Below are 18,368 nucleotides of genomic sequence, written 5' to 3'. Positions count from 1 at the left end.
CAAACTTTGAAGTGTTATTAATACAAAACATTTCTGTTTGCAGAATATTTTATGTATGGTGTTCCATTAATTTTTTTTTTTCACCACTTGGTCTTAAAAGGTTCTTAAATTGACCATAAAAACTGTAGAAACCCTGTCAGTACAATAGCTAGCCTATCAACCTAAGTATTTGTGCTTCATATTAAAAGTATATGAACTGTTTAGTGGGTATCTAAAAATGTGAGGCAGAAGCCGATCAAGCTTTTTATTTTAGACCACCTTTTTAACACTATTTCAATGACAGGGCTAGAGTACTTTTAACATTAAAAGACTAAACTAATATGAAGGTTAAAAAAAAACCACAACTCAGAAATGGACATCATCTGATGTCAGTCAAATAAAATAAAGGCTAGTAATAGCCTGAAATAAATACATACAATAGAGCAATATATTTACAGTAAATGCTTCCAGTAACAGTATTGCACTGTGTTAAATTACAGCATTTTGAATAATATTTCATCTTGAGGTTATCACTTTTGGGCTGACAATATCATTGCACGTTTTATCCCATTTACATATCCCAGAGATGCAAAATGGGCTGGTGTTATATGTATATATAAAAAAGGGGTACTCATAACTCAAAAGCATGTAAAACCCATTCTGCTCTGGGACAAACATCCATCGGAGCTGTTCCTTTAATGTGTTTCCTGCAGTCATACACCAGCTAGTAAATATACGATGACATACATTCAAACAGTTCCATTACATTTGGCCCACATGCAAGAGCAGAGCAAATTGAACACTTTTAAATGTATACCATCACTTGTTTATAGGAAGATGAGCTATTTCATGCCCTTAGATCTGATGTCCACTGTAGCCTCTGTCCCAGTATTGATGCTTTTTGGCGCAGTTGTTGGTCTTATCAAGTCTGGTTGAGATTTGGATGGTGACTTGGGGGCGGTTTTTGGTCTTGTGTCCTCTGGAGGTTTGGTAGTGGTGGTCTTTGTGGGGGCTGATTCCTGCTTGGGTTTTGAGGCGGTTGCTGGCTGCCACAGGAAGAATTCATGTAAGAGAGTGTTAACTACGTCAGGGCACTCCATCATGACCATGTGACTTCCATCATCTATGATCTTCAGGAACCCCAGCAATAGGATCTACAGGAAAGCGAACACAGTAAATATGATTGTGCACACCAAAATTTGTGGTCAAGTGCCACTGAAACTTTCAGAGAAACCCCAGGAGGAGAGAGCCAAATAACTAAATGCACAAGGCTGTAAGCTTGGAACGTAAAAGGATTGTACCTCTGCCATACGTTGGTCCTCTTGTACTGGTACAAACTTGTCGTACATGCCGTGAACCAGCAGGACAGGCACTGTGATTTCAGCATGGTAAACCTCGTCTCCCTCCGGCCAGTACTGTCCACTCATCATGGACCGTAGAACGAAGGACGACACGTTGAAGGCATTGTTCTCTTTTAGTAGTTTCTTTTCTCTCGTTCCCTGATGGGCAAATCCAGCCTGAAGACAGAAAATGGCATCTTTTATTAGTTAAAAACTACTGTGATTGCCAGACATCATAGATACTCATGATCAAGCTGGCAAAGGACAAATGTGGGATATACAGCACAGGTCAAAAGTTTGGAAACATTACTATTTTTAATGTTTTTGAAAGAAGTTTCTTCTGCTCATCAAGCCTGCATTTATTTGATCAAAAATACAGAAAAAAATTACAATTTAAAATAATTGTTTTTAAATTTATTATACTTTAAATTATCATTTATTTCTGTGATGCAAAGCTGAATTTTTAGGATCATTATCACATGATCCTTTAGAAATCATTCTAATATGATGATTCATTATCAAAGTTGGAAACAGTTCTGCTGCTTAATATTTTTTCAGAACATGTGATATTTTTTAGGATACTTTGATGAATAAAAAGTAAAAAAAAAAAAAAAAGAAGCTATGCTTTTAAAATATAAATATTTTGTAATAACAATATACACTACTGGTCAGTAATTTGGGGTCAGTAATTTTTTTTTCTTTTTTTTTTAAATAAAATCAATACTTTTATTCAGCAAGGATGTGTTAAATTGATAAAAAAAGTGATAGTAAAGAAATATATATTATTAGAATATATATTATTAGAATTTTTTTTTATTTTGAATAAATGCAGTTCTTTTTAACCTTTTATTCATCAAATATATTAGACAGCAGAACTGTTTCCAACACTCATAATAAATCAGAATATTTGAATGATTTCTAAATGATCATGTGATAGACTGGATGTTACATGTGACACTGAAGGCTGGAGTAATGATGCTGAAAATTCAGCTTTGCATCACAGGAATAAATTATTTTTTTTAAGTATATTCAAATAGAAAACTATTATTTTATTATTTTAAGTTGTAATAATATTTGTAATTTTGATCAAATAAATGCAGGCTTGATGAGCAGAAGAGACTTCTTTCAAAAACATTAAAAATAGTAATGTTTCCAAACTTTTGACCTGTACTGTACTTTCAATGGTCCACTTCAGACATTTTACTAACTTTGAGTAACTTTGCAACTAAAAATCTGGAATACAACTTTTGCCTAGATTTTTGCTCCAATTTACAGCCTGCTAATTGCGAAACTCAGCCAGTTTGCAGGTTTCAGTTAACCAATTTAATAGAAAATCTATTCCTGGGGTCCCACTGAGTTTAGCCACAACCCTAAACAAACACCTTTGCAGGACAGTGGGTCCCCAAGAGCAGTATTGAAGACCTCTGGTATAGTGTATGATGGTCACAGACCCCAAACAAACTGGATTCTGTGCCCATCATACACAACAATTTTCTGTGAATTCTGTTTACTCAAATCTACAGACTGATTCTGACTTTTGGCAATTAGCATCAACTTATCCGGACTGGTAATCGGTGTAGTATAGGCCTATTCCAGGACTTTGTTAAAACTATTAAATTAAATGAACAAGGTAGTTGCCAAACATAGACACTCGTGTTCAAGCTGGCAAAGGGCAAGGCAATGACAAATGTGTCCTGTGGACCATTATTCTTACATGAGAAAGCTCCAGGTGAGGCACGGGGACAGGAAATTAAGGACACACGTGGGCAAGTTGAAAACAGAGCAGAGACTAGGCTCGAGTGCTGTAGGACCTCCACCGTTAATCATCACAACTTTATGAACTTGTTCCGGATACTCGTGAGCCAAGAAGGTACAAAACGAGACACTGCAAGACAAGAAAGAAAATGCTAAAACAAGTAAGGCAGCGTTTTTGCATTTATCAGGCAAAGGCATACATTTCCTTACCCATAAGAGTGTCCTACTAAAATATTACGCTTCTTTGCATATCGCTTGAAGATGATCCTAACGTCCTCAGCCAAAGCGTAAAAGGTATAGGCAGCGGGAATCTGAGGAGCTGAGCTTGCACCATGGCCAGCCAAGTCTGGGGCAATGACCTCGTAACCAAGTTGGGAGAAATAGTCCAATTGGCTTCCCCAGATATCCAACGACCCCCCGACTCCATGAATGAAAAACAAGGCCACATCGGGGTGAGTACCCTTGCAGCATGTGATCTTCCGCTCACAGTCAATCACAATGGAGCGTTTGGGTTTGCGCCGTCTGCGCTGCACTTGCTGCAGATTCTGCTGAGGTGCAGGTTTGATATCCGTAGCCTGTCCCGCGGTCGCTGACCCCGGTGTGGGTTCAGAAGCCTGGGCTGCTGGGGGAGCCTCACAATTGGAAACATCCGTATCCACAGTGCTGTCTCCATTCTGATAGCGGACCAACTCTGGATGGGTGGCTTCATTGACGTTCTCGATCAGAAGCTGTCCATTTCGGTACACTGAGATTTTGCGCTTGCAGCTGACCGTACCCCCTTCCCCAGTCCCTGGCTCCTCAACCACTGGTCTGTCTGGGATAATATGCCGAACTCTCAGAACCCTTCCTGGCTTTACCTCAACAAATTCAAAACCATCGGTGGGCTCGGAAGACTCAATAGGGACCACAACATTAGTAGACTTCCCTGTAAAGCAACAGAATATTCCATCCACAAAGCTGGTGAGCATGGTGAACACCTGGGGAAATAAGTACATTTGAGTTCTCAAAAATTCAGTGCTTTAGTACATAGGCTAATCGCAAATTTGAATTGCCACACATCAGTTTGGCAGATCAATTATCCACGTGTTGAGTGCAAGCTACCCAGTTCCTCTTGTCAAAAAGCACGCCAGAGCATGATTTTGCCGCCATTGTAGATTTACGTCAGGGTAGCGCCATATTTAATTTTTGACAGGAATAAAAATGAGACAGTGAGCGATAGAAACACAGTGCGTTAAATGGATTGTAGTATTGTTTAACAAATAAATGGAATGTCAACAAAAATACACAGAAATTGTGAAAATCACATGATCTAGGACCTATACAGTGCATGTATAGGTTGCAGAAACTGTAACTCGTTTTTTTAATAAATGTTTAGTTCAATATGGTGTCTAACCTGACTAAGTTCTCTAGATGTTAGAAGTTGCATGTTGGTTTGTTTTTGCTCCAAATATAGTGCTTTGCTGTCAGGCCTATTAGCAATTCTCATAGGACAACAGAATTATGGCACCTTCTTGCATCTCCATGAATTATATTCTATTTCAGGGTGTGAAATATATGATTCCCTTCCCAAAACTCAAAACCCTAGCTCCATCTTGTTAGGATCATTATCAGACAATATACTAACATCAATATCATAAATAGCATTGTTCATCACTAAATTATCTTAACACGTATGTCGAACTAATTGTGCCTCCAAAATTTCCTTACAAGAATTATGAAATATTATACATTAAAAGAAGCTTTAAAAAATAATACTAAAAAACATAATCAAACTAAGTGTAAGAAGCCTTTTTCCTTCTCAATGTGCATTAGTGTGCTAGTCTTCATAACGGGGTTAGATCTATTTTAATTGTGAAATGTCACAATAACACTGGTTTCTATGATGCAACTAATCAAAAGAACACTGATGGATTCAAAATTAACATGCTGTTTACTTTGTAACATTCTATACTTATGCATTTATGTAGATAATGGATTTTTTATTATTATTTTTTAACTATAGTTGGCAAGAAAAAATCTCATGTTTACATTGCAACATTCTATACTTCTGCATTTAAGTAGATAATGGAAGAGTTTAAAAAAAAATAATTGAACTATAGCTGCCAATAAAAAAATCTAATGTAAATAATTGATTGAATATTTTTCAAAGCATTGTAATTAGATGCATCAAAGCTTGGAACAGCCTTTCCTTTAGTAGGCAGCCTCCAGTTTTTGATGACAAATAAATACAATCCTTCACAAACTGTACAGTGCAATATCTTACCTGATTATCGATGTTCCCGATACATGAAAAAGCTGAATTGTTTACTCCAGTAGCTTCTCTTCCCAGTGTGATGAAACTGTGGGTTGGTAATCTGCTACCCTCAATCCAATAATTGAATACAAATAGAATCAATTTCCATATAATTAAATTACTTTAAAGATAATTTAAAGACTTAATTTGATGTAAAACCTATAATAATAATAATAATTAAAAGAGCGACAATGACTGTTTTTTTCGCTTTGATTCGCTCCCTATCTTCCAAATCCACATGACCACAGTAAGAAACCCAGATTAAAGCGGATTACACCTGCTGAGCATATGCTGTCACAGTCTCACTGAAAACAAGCACTGGCTAGCAACCACCATCTATTGTCTTGGATTTTTTTTTATGAATTACCTTGAAATCTACATTCAATATGGCTCAACACACAACATTTTTAATCTCATTTTTATTGATTCTCAAAAAAAGAAAAAAAAAGAAGAAAAAAAAAAAAGTTGACCTCAAACAGAAATTGGGAAGGCTTCATAAGAACAAGAACTTACAAATGCAGGAGTAATTGCGGTAAGTAACGCTGTAACTCTTTCAGCCAGATTTAGATTCAATATGGGCTGCTCTCTTCACACTTCCCCTTTAAGAGGTTTTAAAAGCTTTCTTTACTCAGAACATTTTGCATGCATTGTTTTGTTAATAACCTCGATAGCGTCAACACATTTCAATCTTTTCAACAAGAACAAACCAACACACTTTGCCAGGAAATGGCTTGAAACAGCTGACTTAACCTCACATCAAGTCTCCAACCACAGTGTATGTTGTGGACTCAAAGCACACTGGCTGAGAGTATTAAGCCTTATGCGTAAAGCTCCTCCTGTTTGTTGTAGCACAGATCAGTAACGTCCTCTGCAGGTTAAGAGAGGAACTGCTGCATAGCTGCACCTTAAATCTCAGAACTCCTAAATTAAACTACAATTCCAAACAAAGGAGAGACACTATTAAACTCCAACCTGTTATCATATTTAAAAGGCAAACAGACTGCAAGTGAATCAGCGCTCAGGGATGGAGTCAGGCATCTGAAGGCAAGTTATCCATTTATGATTCTGGAACGAACACAGCACTGCAAACCTACGTGACAACGGGAGGGAAGCGACAGAGAATGACGTTTGTATTTCTTTACATCACCAGTAACGTCATCCTCAAACTGTGACAACAGAAAAACAGTCCCAACAGTGCATTCATGCACAAGTATGCACCTGCTAGGAAGACCGTCACGTTACCAACACCAAATACTACATCTAAATCTGCCAAACGTGCCTGTACATTTCCCTTTTTGGATGCTGAAGAGAGATGCCTGTGTTTTCCGAGTACATCATGAAAGCAGTAACTCATAGCTGAGATTACTAGGGTGTTTTTCAACTTTTACTCTGCATTAATAGTGTCCTAACAAATCAATTTTCACACACTTCTTCATAGCAGACATTCGTTCTTATGTGCTTGTTGAATTTCGCCGTAAACCCGCCCCCCTCCCCTCGAAGTTCAGAGCTCAGCAGAATCGTCAAAGCTGGCAGTGGAAACCCGTCGCGCCACACGCGTTCAGAACAGGGCGCTGACTGCATCAGGAAGCACTCAGCAAAATAAAAAAAAAAAAGCACACTGTAAGAGAAGTGTTCTTCCATTTCTTTCTTTCTGAGATGAAATTCCTGTGTGGTGTGCGGGTGTTTGGGCTTGTTGTGTCCGTTCTTGTGCTGATGGATGGTGGGTTCCTCTAGGAGTCCTCGTTCATCTCCTGGCTGTCTGTCCGGGCGATTTTGCGGGGAGGCGCTGGGCTGCCGCCTTCCCCTTCCGCTTGCTCCTGCTCTCGCTTTTTAGCTGCATTCTGCAAGACATAAAAAGTACATGATCTTTCCAGTAGCTAGAAGTTTATACACTTACAATTCTTGTAGTCTCCTTTCTGCTAAATATAAGTTATTTCTTGGGGTTTAGGGTAGTCGTAGGTATTGTTGAAACTACAGCCAAGGAAGCAGTTACATACTTGGGCTGTATATTAGATAACAAACTATCAGGGGAGCTTATGGCTCGAAAAATTATCTCAAAGGTAAGCCAAAGGACTAAGCTCCTGGCAAGAATATCCAGCCTCTTAGACAGTAAAACATTAAAAATCCTGGCTGATGCGCTTGTTCAATGTCATCTTGACTATGCCTGTACATCTTGGTACACAGGCACTACTAAAGGTCTTAAAGGGTTAGTTCAGCCAAAAATGAAAATGATGTCATTAATGACTCACCCTCGTGTCGTTCCAAACCCGTGAGACCTCCGTTCATCTTCGGAACACAGTTTAAGATATTTTAGATTTAGTCTGAGAGCTTTCTGTCCCCCTCCATTGAGAATGTATGTACGGATACTGTCCACGTCCAGAAGGTAATAAAAACATCTTCAAAGTAGTCCATGTGACATCAGAGGGTCCGTTAGAATTTATTGAAGCATCGAATATACATTTTGGTCCAAAAATAACAAAAATTACGACTTTATTCAGCATTTTCTTCTCTTCCGGGTCTGTTGTGAACGCGACTGCGGTGACTGTTGACGTACGACATTTTCAATGGAGGAACAGAAAGCTCTCGGACTAAATCTAAAATATCTTAAACTGTGTTCCGAAGATGAACGGAGGTCTCACGGGTTTGGAACGACACGAGGGTGAGTCATTAATGACATAACTTTCATTTTTGGGTGAACTATCCCTTTAAAGACAAGCTACAGATCTGTCAAAATAAACTAATCAGAGTGATCCTTAAATTACATCCCAGAACTCATCTTCTTCCTGACCATTTCTCAAGTCTTGGGTGGCTCAGAGTGGAGGAGAGGGTTTCTCAACTTAAACTGTGTTTAGTTTATGAGATAAGAAATAATCTGGCACCCAAGTATTTATGTGATTACTTTTCAAAAATTAGTGATACGCACAATTACTGCACCATGGGGTGTTCCACAGATTACAGGACCTGCCGCTTTAAGAGCTGTGTGGGAAAGTACTCTTTCCTATACTCTGCAGCGGTCTTGTGGAATGGTTTACCTTTAAACCTTAAACTGTTGAGCTCTTCCTATTATCATTTTAAATCTTCAATAAAAAATTGGTTATTAAACTTATAAAGAGAAAAAAAAGAAAAAAAGTAAGGAAATAGAAATCCTTGAAGTAGTAGGAACACTGTATTGTCTGCTTGTCTTTTGGGAATTTAGTCTTTGTTTCGTTTTTTTTATTGTGTTTTTATTAGTGTTTTTTGTTTATTTATTTGTATTTTTCATGCTCCCTTTCTTCATTGTCCTCAATGATGTAAGTACATGTACTGTTACTCATCTTCCATCTTAAGGACCACAATGGAAATAAGCCTATGGGCCTTTTGTGTTTTTATCCTTTTGAACACGTGTTGATTGTTGTTGTTCAATAAAGTATTCAATCAATCAATCAATCAATCAATCAATCAATCAATCAATTCTTCCCGCTCACTAAGTTTGCATTTTGTCATCTACGCTGATTTTTCAGTGTCGTTTCAGTATGATTCTGTACCTTAATACATAAATTTGAATAACTTTAATTTTTAGATATTTATACTTTGCAGGAGTCCCAAAAGTCATTTATTTTTTCCACTTCCTGCCCACTCAGCAATTCCAAACTAAGTCCCACATTGCATTCATTTGTGTTTCGTCCCGCAGGAAAGCCAAACTCTACAAGTAGCTGGGTAGAACAAGAGGCCTTTCATTTGCATTTCTTTTCCTGTATTTTGTATTTTGATTAGACATGTGCCGGTATTTGGTAATGCGATATATCACGGTAATGAATATGCACAATATTGTTATAGTGGGCACTTATAAATACTGAGAATAATTATATATTACAGAATTTGGAATGCATTTAAAGAATACTATTCCCTTCAGCTGGTCAAAATGCACAGCACCGCTGCATGCTGCTTGAAAGACGCCTGTGTGCTCTGAAGTAAACAAGCACACATGAGAAGCACATGGGGGAACACGTGAGAGACACGCTGAATGAAAACACATTCACTCTCTGACAGCAGATGGCGCTAAACTGCAGAAAATGCAGTCCTTACCCTGGAAACCCCACAAATAAAGCAGCTGCACTACTTTCTAAAACATATTTAAATAACTTTAAACAGCCATTCAGATTTGTGTATTTGCTATGATGTTCATCACAGTGCCAAATACTTAAGTATTAAGACTTAATAGGCTATTTTAATCTGGACTACAACATGCCATAGATATAGTTTGAAAGTCTTTATATTTTTATTGTTAATTCACACTTTAGGCCTTCATTAGTCAACATTAGTTAATTCATTGGTTAACATAAACTGCCAATGAAAAATTCATCTGAACATTCATTAATCTTAGGTATTCCAATATTTAATAACATGTTGTTAAAATGTAAAGTTGCAGCTGTATTATTTAATGAGCTAACATGAACTAAGACATATTTTTTTTTAACAAAGATTAATAACTTCTGTAGCAAATGTAGCTATTGCTGATGATTAATGAGATTGTAAAGTGATACCTATTGGTCTTTATAGTGCTTTTGCACTTTAATCAGTGCAAAACTTTTAACTTTATATATTTTTCTGTATTGCTTTATTTTATTTAAATGTTCAGTTATTTTTGTTATTAGAAAAAAAGGTTATTTACTATATTATACTATATTTTGAGCACTTTTTTAAACTAAATTTCAATACCGTGATGATACCATTTACCGTGATAAAAGCATGAGCAATTAATGGCAACAAGAAAATTTGATACCGGCATATCCCTAATTTCGATATGAGTCTATTTATCCATCAACATGTGGTTGCTCTGTCCAATGAGAGCTTGATGAACACTTGCCTTCTTGTCCCACTGTTGATGAAGATAACGCAGAAGGATGTTCGTCTTCTCCGTGACGATGACTGTGAAGAGAACCTCTAAAAATTAGCGTTTCGCAAGATCATCAAGTTGAATTTTTATTATGCAATACAGCTCTACATTTGTACAACACAAGCACTCACTCTGTTCGGAGGGATACTCTCGTGTAGGCAGATATACTGATGGCCTTCTGTTCTGAAAGACAGAAAATAAATGGACTGTTAATGATTTAAAGAAACCCTGATGTTATAATTCACAGCCGCGGTGTGAAAACGCTCACTGAATATTCAGAAACATGATGTTAACAGCTCACAAAGAGCACCGTTAAACAGCAAACCTTACCGATGCTTTACACACGGAGTCGGCGTGAAATCTGCTGAAGTTTGTCTTGTTATAAACAGGTAGACCTTTCAGGAAATCTGCCTTCAAAACATTCAGAGACAAAAAAAAAGAGGTTAGAATCAAACACTTGCTCGAAATAAACCTAAATTAACACGTTTCATATTAGACAGGTCTTCGTCTTGGTGTCTATCATTCCTGAATTTAATAAGGACATGATTCAGTGAACAGAAATGGTCTTTTACAAAAATAAAATACTGTAGCCTCCTTTTATTCTGTAGAGATCTGACAGTTTACACACAATACAGAAAAATATAAATTGCTCATAACTGACCATAAAATCAATCTGACAAAGACCTAACAGGTATAAAGCAGTCAGTCAGCAATCAATGACAGGAGAGGAAGTGTAACCTAATATCGAAATGCACAAATCATAAATGCACATAATAATAATAAATCTGAAGAACTGCAGTAAACTCAAATGCAGATGATGCATGTCAGCCTTTGGGCGTTGCCAGTCTAGTCCACTCTACATGTGTAAAGGACATAAGCTTGATTTTTATTCATTTAAGTTTTCAAATCGTATTTAATCATAACAACACTAGTGAAATAAACATATCCAGGTTGTGACTGCTGAACAAAAGCTTCGGCGAGTCTCGCTCGCGCTTCTCAGCATGCTAACACACTAGCATACAAACATGACATGTGTGAGGAGATTTACAGATCACTCAAATCATCTGGTTACCACGAACACACGTTTTATAACCGGATTCAAACAGGCTGACGTGTTTACTTCAGGCTGTCGCGGTAATAGAAGTGTATATGAACTATCCACGAGTGTCTGAAGCGGCCTAGCATGCTAACTCAGTCACCAAAGCGGCTTGTCAGCCGAAAGCGACTCAAATCTCATCAGACTTCAGTATTTTAGATGATATTTCAAAGCCTAGTCCTTTGAAGATGTGGTTACGTGAAAATAAGAGGAAGTTTTGAGTGCAGGAACTTACTTTGTCCATGGTGAAGTCCTGTAGCTGTGTTTGTGTTCAGACAGGCCTGGACACTGACTGAAGCCGGTTACACTCTCTCTCTCTCTCACACTCACTCAGTCTCTCTCTTACTCACTCGTACTACTGAATACGACACTAAAACAATGGATCTGAATCACTAAAACACACAAATACGTGTGAACACAGATATACAGCAGCTACACTCCACAGCGCTAACTCTGTTACAGCTCTCTCTCTCTCTCTCTCTCTCTCTCTCTCTCTCTCTCTCTCTCTCTCTCTCTCTCTCTCTCTCTCTCTCTGTGTGTGTGTGTGCTGTAATTTTCTGTCATGCGTGGTGTGTTCGAAATACAGTAGCTACAGTCACGGAACCTCGCATTAAACACAGCTGTTCAAGCCAGTCAGGGTTATTACAGTAATCTGAAACTAAAACTAAACCCATAAAAATACGTTTTCATTGCATGCAATAAAATAAATCTGAAATGAAACAAAATAGAATATATATATATATATATATATATATATATATATATATATATATATATATATATATATATATATATATATATATATATATATATAATATATAATATATATATATATATAATATATATATATAGACATTTAAGAATGTAATAAAATGACAAAAACACAACATTATTACTAAAACACAAACTAAAATTAACATAAAACTAGAACACACAGTAGTCTCCCCAACACACCAACAACACAACACACACATATACATATTTATAAAATCTAATTCAAAATATTATCAAAAATGCAAAATAAATAAATAAATAAATAAATAAAATATACATACATATATATATATATATATATATATATATAAATATAAATATATATATATATATATATATATATATATATATATATATATATATATATATATTATATATATAAATTCAGATTAACATGTCAACATTTCTCATTTTCATTTATCTTAAAATACAAATGAATAAAATGACAAAAACACAACATAATTACTAAAATTTTAACTGAAATGACTGACACAAACACACACACAGATATATATATTATAAAAATCTAATTCAAAATATTAACAAAAATTGCACCTGGTATTAAAAACAGGTGTTATCAAATTAAGAAAGAATGATGCAAAAAAAAAAAAAAAAAAAAAAAAAAAATGCTATATATATATATATATATATATATATATATAATAATATATATATATATATATATATATATATATATATATATATATAAATAAATAAATTTATAAGTAAGAAAATAAATGTGTACATAACTGAAAATTAGATTTTTTACATAATTAGATTAGTTTTTCGCACAGCCTTTTATTTTATTTTTTTTATGGTAGCACAATTTTAATTAGTCTAATAATATACAGTACTTGACTCTCTTCATTGGTTAAAAAATTGGGTAAGATTTTATGAATATGAGGGTCAGATTCAGTCCAACTGATCATAAACATTTTCTTCAATGCATATAATATATAACCACTATTTATTTTATTTTTTTATAAAGTGTGACTATTCTAAACAATATCATAACTAATTTTTAACATTTAAACATAAGTTTGGAAAAATACATCTTCTGTTTTCCTGAAGCTTAATCAGTACAGCATAGCACTAATAATGCCAAGACCATGTGTGTGATACTAAACATGCATGAACTGATTAAAATATGCGCCTTCAGTGCAGCGTAAGTTTCTTCAGATAAACCAAATGCATCAAGCAAATAAATGTAAATAGTTAAGTAATTGAAAATAAAATTAAATACAATTTGGGATCTCTGCAGCTGACTTTAACAATAAAATATGATGGTCAAATTTTCTCACAAACATCATTGTAAAATAAATTATTTCTAAGATATGGTCTCCTTTTGTACACTTTAATAAGTAGATAAAATATAAATTACTAAAAACTAAAATTTTAAAATTAAATTATAAATTATTTATTATATTTTTAAGGGTATGTTGTCACACGTCAAACTGCATTGATTGTATATATCCAAATTTTGTATTTATTTATTTCTATAATTGCTTTTTTAGTGTGTTTTTTTTTAATAATACATGTTGGAGTGGGAAAATTGTATTCTCTATATAACAATAACAGTAAAAACAGAATTGAAAAACAAAAAAAAATTCTGCACATTCCACAACACATCAGTGTCAACACTTACGTATACCTCTAAATAAGAACGTTTTCAAAATTTTCAACAATTTAAAGAAAAACATCATGAACAGGTTTTCCCAACAATTCAGTGGGTCAAAACTGACCTGTAGCATAATAAAAACATATCATGAATTTTAGTATCAGAGATACAATTATAGTTAATATTAATATTTTAATTTAGGTCTTTATTTAGATTTTTTTAAAATTAATTTTATGTTTTGTTAATTTTGTTGATTAATTTTTATTTCAGTTCATATATATATATATATATATATATATATATATATATATATATAAATTTTATTGTTTTTATTTATTAATTCATAATTAATTTTTTTTTTTTAGTTAACTTAATCCATATTCTTAAAGTAAATTCATATGAATTGGCCACCAATTTGCCAAAACGTTAAATAGCTATGAATGATGAGAGTGTGTTGAAAATATTAAAGCGGTATATTAGAATAAATTACTTTCTAACCAAAAGAGAAACTGAAAGACAACTCAGAAAAACAATAAATTTAAATCTGTTTATTATCCCATTTCAGTTCTTACAAAAATATGACAAAATAAAAGAAATAAATAATCCCACTCCCTAATATTGTTTCTTTAATAAAGAAAAGTTTTACAGTGGAACATTGGAAGAGCTCATGATAGGTTTGTGAGGTTGCCTTCAGAGAGGGATTTCTGTGGCTCCTCATCACAATCAGTTCATATTTCACAGTTAGACCCAATGTAAAGCAGTTCTTAGACAACAAGCCTATGCAGCCTCATAATGCTTCCGGCTATAGGTAGCTTTTAACTACTCAAATCATTAAATTAAACGACAATAGTGAATGTTATTAGGCCAGAGCTGAGGGTCTGACTACATGATGTGGATGAATGATCCAGAAATAACTATGATCTATCATATTGCAGAGTTCAGCTCAAAAAGAAAGCAACCAACCAAAAAATGCCTCTTACTAACAAACACTTCCAATTCTTCACCAGTTATTGACTTTTTCTGCCCATTTATAATCACAGACATTCTTACAGGCAGAGACTGCATCAAGGGAATATCACACAAAATAAAAGACTAAATCTATTTTAGGTGACAGATAGCTCATTATATAAATGCAGGGACCAACATGTTTTACAATTTTTAACACTGAAAATGTAACACATACAACCATTTCACCAAACAGAAATTATTTTATAATCAAATAAAATTTTTGCATATGCAATGCATATTGGATATAATAATGCAATTTAATATCTGGTGGAAAAAGGCCCAAAGGAAGTATATTGTTGCTGGTTGTTGTAGTAATGGATGAATTTGTCAATAAAAGAAATTGAAAACTGATCTCTAACCATAATTAATGGCTTGTTAAAGACAAATTTAGAACATAAAACAGATTCAAATTACCATTCAGGCCAAAATATTATTGCAACAACATCTGTTCAGCAAATCTTGTCAACCAAATAAAGAACTAAATGCATAGTTTGTTTTGTTTTCTATAAACTTAAAAGTAAAAATGTTATATATTCCATGACTTGAGGCACCTCTCGTTTCTTCATGACCTTATGCTGTAATATATAAACAGCTTTACACAGATTCAACTGCTTCATAGAATCCCTTCAAAGTGTGTGAGATTGTGAGTTCTGTAACGGGTTTTGATTAACAGCAACATCTGAGCACATTGTGTTAAGATAAGACCCTCCCTTAGTTGCTCAGGACAAACTTAGTCATTCAAAGAAGTTCACACATTCAAACTGCCTCTATACAGACAGAGACGGTTTGTTTGAGAAACATTTACATCTTCCTTCACATTTCCAAACCTACACTAAAATAATGTTCAAAGAGGAGGCGAATACAAACACAGGTAGGCATGAATAAATTAAAACTGGCAACAAGTAGATTAATACTAGTGACAGTGGAATATTTCAGTAGTGTATTAATAAAAAAATACATTGGCTTGCAGGATAATGATTCATTAATATTTAATTATCTAATAATTATTATCTAATCACTACAGCCAACAGTTTGGAAACACATTTCCAAATTTGTAGAAAATAGGAAAGCCATCAAAACGATGAAATAATACAAGTGGAAGTATGCAAATTTATTTATATATGTATAATTCATATACATAATAATGTGTTTGATTTCTGTAGCGACCAAAATGCTAAACTATATTTAAGCTCTTTCAAAGTTTTGTAAAATTTGTCTTTTAAACAGTAACCTAAAGGTTTTTCGGTGCGTCCAAACGTTTGACTGGAGGTGTATGAAATGTTTTAACACTATCTTGCTTACAGTTTAGGGTAGTTTCCAATCACAGGTGATGTAATTAAGAAGGGTTAAAGTCTGCACTATAGGTAGGATATCAGCTTGAAGGTTCTAAACAGAGCTATAATGATAAGGATACTGGTGGCAATGCAATGTGAAGATGACCATCAAATTCAGGAGATGAGAGCAATTTTCATGACAGCGCTTCAGATAAGTGTGAAATGGATATATGAATTTCAGACAAATAAATAATCAACATCACACACCCCTTTGCATTTGTTTCATTGCAGTTTTCATTAGTGATTTTGACTTAAGTAACATGAACATTGGCATTCAGGGCCTATAATTCAGTATGGATGTACTAATCAGTAGTTTTTGCTTGTTTGCTATTGCTCTACTAAACCAGCGGTTTTAAACACATACAAAAGATTTCATCACCCATAGTTGGAACTGCTGCTGCTTGTGAGATTATAGTTGTTATGGTATTTTGGAGGTCATACTGTGAGACTGGTATAAAATGTGCGGTAACTGATCTTCCTTTTTTTTTTACTACCCAATAAAATTACAATTATCAGACTAGTAATTAAACACTGCACTTTAAAAACCATCAGAAACGCAGCTCATGCATTCCTATTTGGGTTGCAGAAAAGGCAATGTGTGTGTGTACAAGTGTGCGTATGTGTGGAAGGGGGGTCTTTTCTGCAAAGTTTTTTTCTGAAATATAGCAAAGCATTAACCATTATGGGGCAAATTCACTGAACAGTTGCACCACTGTAGCGTCTAGCGTTTCTGCACGAAACCATGCGTCATTTACCAGCTGCAATCCAACTTAACCAAGTTGTATATTATGCACCGATACTGCACTACGCCATGCGTACTTAAATTACGGAGTCGTCGTTGTTGCAGGTTACTTTATATGCAAATATAGCGCATTATAAAATGTGCCAAATTGTCAAAGGTTGTTAACATTTTACCGCTTGCTGTCTGTCAGCTATTGTCTGGAAAAAAAGTGCAAGTACCCTCAGCATTAAATTTGTGGTGACGAGAGGCCAACTGATCTTTGCAAATTTTGCCGATTAATCGGCACCGATAATCAGTTGGTGGAACAATCATTTATCGGCCAATAGATTTTCCAAGTTGGGTCTGTTTGCTGGAGTGGCTGAAAAGATTCACTGTCATTATACAGAAGGAGAGCTGCCTTTAGAGGCGAACCATGTGCTGTTTGTTTTGACATGTGAGACTGAACGCTGCACAGAGCGGGACACTTTAGATGCCGATTTAAAAAAGACAACAAAACACTATGTGTACACCACACTACAGTATGTTTTATATCATTATAAAGCAATTAATGGTTTGATTATATGGCACAACAGTAGAGAAAGAACAACCAAGGCTGAGAGGTTGCTAACATTAACAGTGCCTCAAGTGGTAAAACAATGTGACAAACTTCGATCCAAATGTTTAATGTCATGGCTGTTACCATCTATTTGCATTACTCATAGCCAGCTGGTCACTTTTATGCATTTGTTAGCCGGGCAAGTTGCATATTTAAAACTAGTGATGTGAGAAAGCAAACTGATATGTTCATGCAGCTGGCAGAAACATGAACAAATCAGAAAAGGATCCCAATTCAGTTCTTTTTTTATCATCAATATAAAGGGGGTTTTCCAATTACATTACATTATATTTGACCCAAATCAATGTTTTACATATAATTTAAAAAGTACAGTACATATTCATGATTCCTTGCTGTTTTTTGTAATAAATCTCAGTGATATTTTATTTGGAGTGTTGTTTGTTTCCATGCAGTATCCATTTTAAAAATGATCGGTTATTATGCTATCGGTTATCGGTAAAATCCACTATCGGTTGACCTCTAGTGGCGACCATTACCTGAATCGGGTGCTAAAACAAAGCACGCAACACGTGCAAATACACAACGCTCATCCTTCGACCCAATGTATTTCGAAAGCCAAAAGTAAACTTCCCTAATCTGTGTTCCGCTCTGGCTTGCGAACAGTCCACATGACAATTTCCGCTATTTGCCGTGTACTCCATCCACTTGCAGCCCAACTTGTGCACATACAACAGTGCATGTGTGATTTCAGCGCTCAAAAATAAAAGTCCACTAGGTGGCGCACGCACCAAACATGTCCATCTATGCTCAGTGTCAACAGAGCACACTCGCACGCACAATTGTGCGCTAGACGTAGCAGAACGCGGAAAATTAAGTACACCTGGGCTTTTAGTGAATTCCCCTTTATGTCTTTAACGTAACAGCTTCCTGGTCTCGCACAGCCTCAAAAACCATTCCCACTCTCCCGCCCTCAGTGTTACTAAGTATTTTCTCACAC

The 18,368-nt window shown here is 35.1% G+C and overlaps 2 protein-coding genes across 3 annotated transcripts; both read right to left on the bottom strand.

Annotated features, from left to right (window-relative positions):
* Positions 1-230: 230 nt before the first annotated feature.
* On the bottom strand, positions 231-6,216 carry LOC109063322 (protein ABHD8-like). The gene is made up of 5 exons (XM_019080400.2): positions 5,338-6,216; positions 3,285-4,051; positions 3,034-3,204; positions 1,281-1,497; positions 231-1,133 (listed from the first exon to the last, which is right to left on the bottom strand). Exons 2-5 carry the CDS (start codon positions 4,040-4,042, stop codon positions 822-824), a joined length of 1,458 nt encoding a protein of 485 aa, XP_018935945.1. The 5' UTR covers positions 4,043-4,051; positions 5,338-6,216; the 3' UTR covers positions 231-821.
* Positions 6,217-6,737: 521 nt separating this feature from the next.
* Positions 6,738-11,833, bottom strand: LOC109106224 (DET1- and DDB1-associated protein 1). Of its 2 annotated transcripts, none has more exons than XM_042734595.1 (5): positions 11,575-11,822; positions 10,574-10,654; positions 10,375-10,426; positions 10,214-10,275; positions 6,738-7,208 (listed from the first exon to the last, which is right to left on the bottom strand). In XM_042734595.1, exons 1-5 carry the CDS (start codon positions 11,581-11,583, stop codon positions 7,098-7,100), a joined length of 315 nt encoding a protein of 104 aa, XP_042590529.1. In that variant the 5' UTR covers positions 11,584-11,822; the 3' UTR covers positions 6,738-7,097. The 2 variants fall into 2 exon arrangements, with proteins under 2 accessions (XP_042590529.1, XP_042590530.1); XM_042734596.1 differs by lacking the exon at positions 6,738-7,208 and adding an exon at positions 9,087-9,117 and having other exon boundaries at positions 10,151-10,275; positions 11,575-11,833.
* Positions 11,834-18,368: the final 6,535 nt, after the last annotated feature.

The sequence above is a fragment of the Cyprinus carpio genome, chromosome B11 (genome assembly GCF_018340385.1).
Source record: "Cyprinus carpio isolate SPL01 chromosome B11, ASM1834038v1, whole genome shotgun sequence".
NCBI classification, from domain to species: Eukaryota; Metazoa; Chordata; class Actinopteri; order Cypriniformes; family Cyprinidae; genus Cyprinus; species Cyprinus carpio.
The sequence above is the reverse complement of the archived record's forward strand: the minus strand, read 5'-3'. Positions and strand labels throughout refer to the sequence as shown.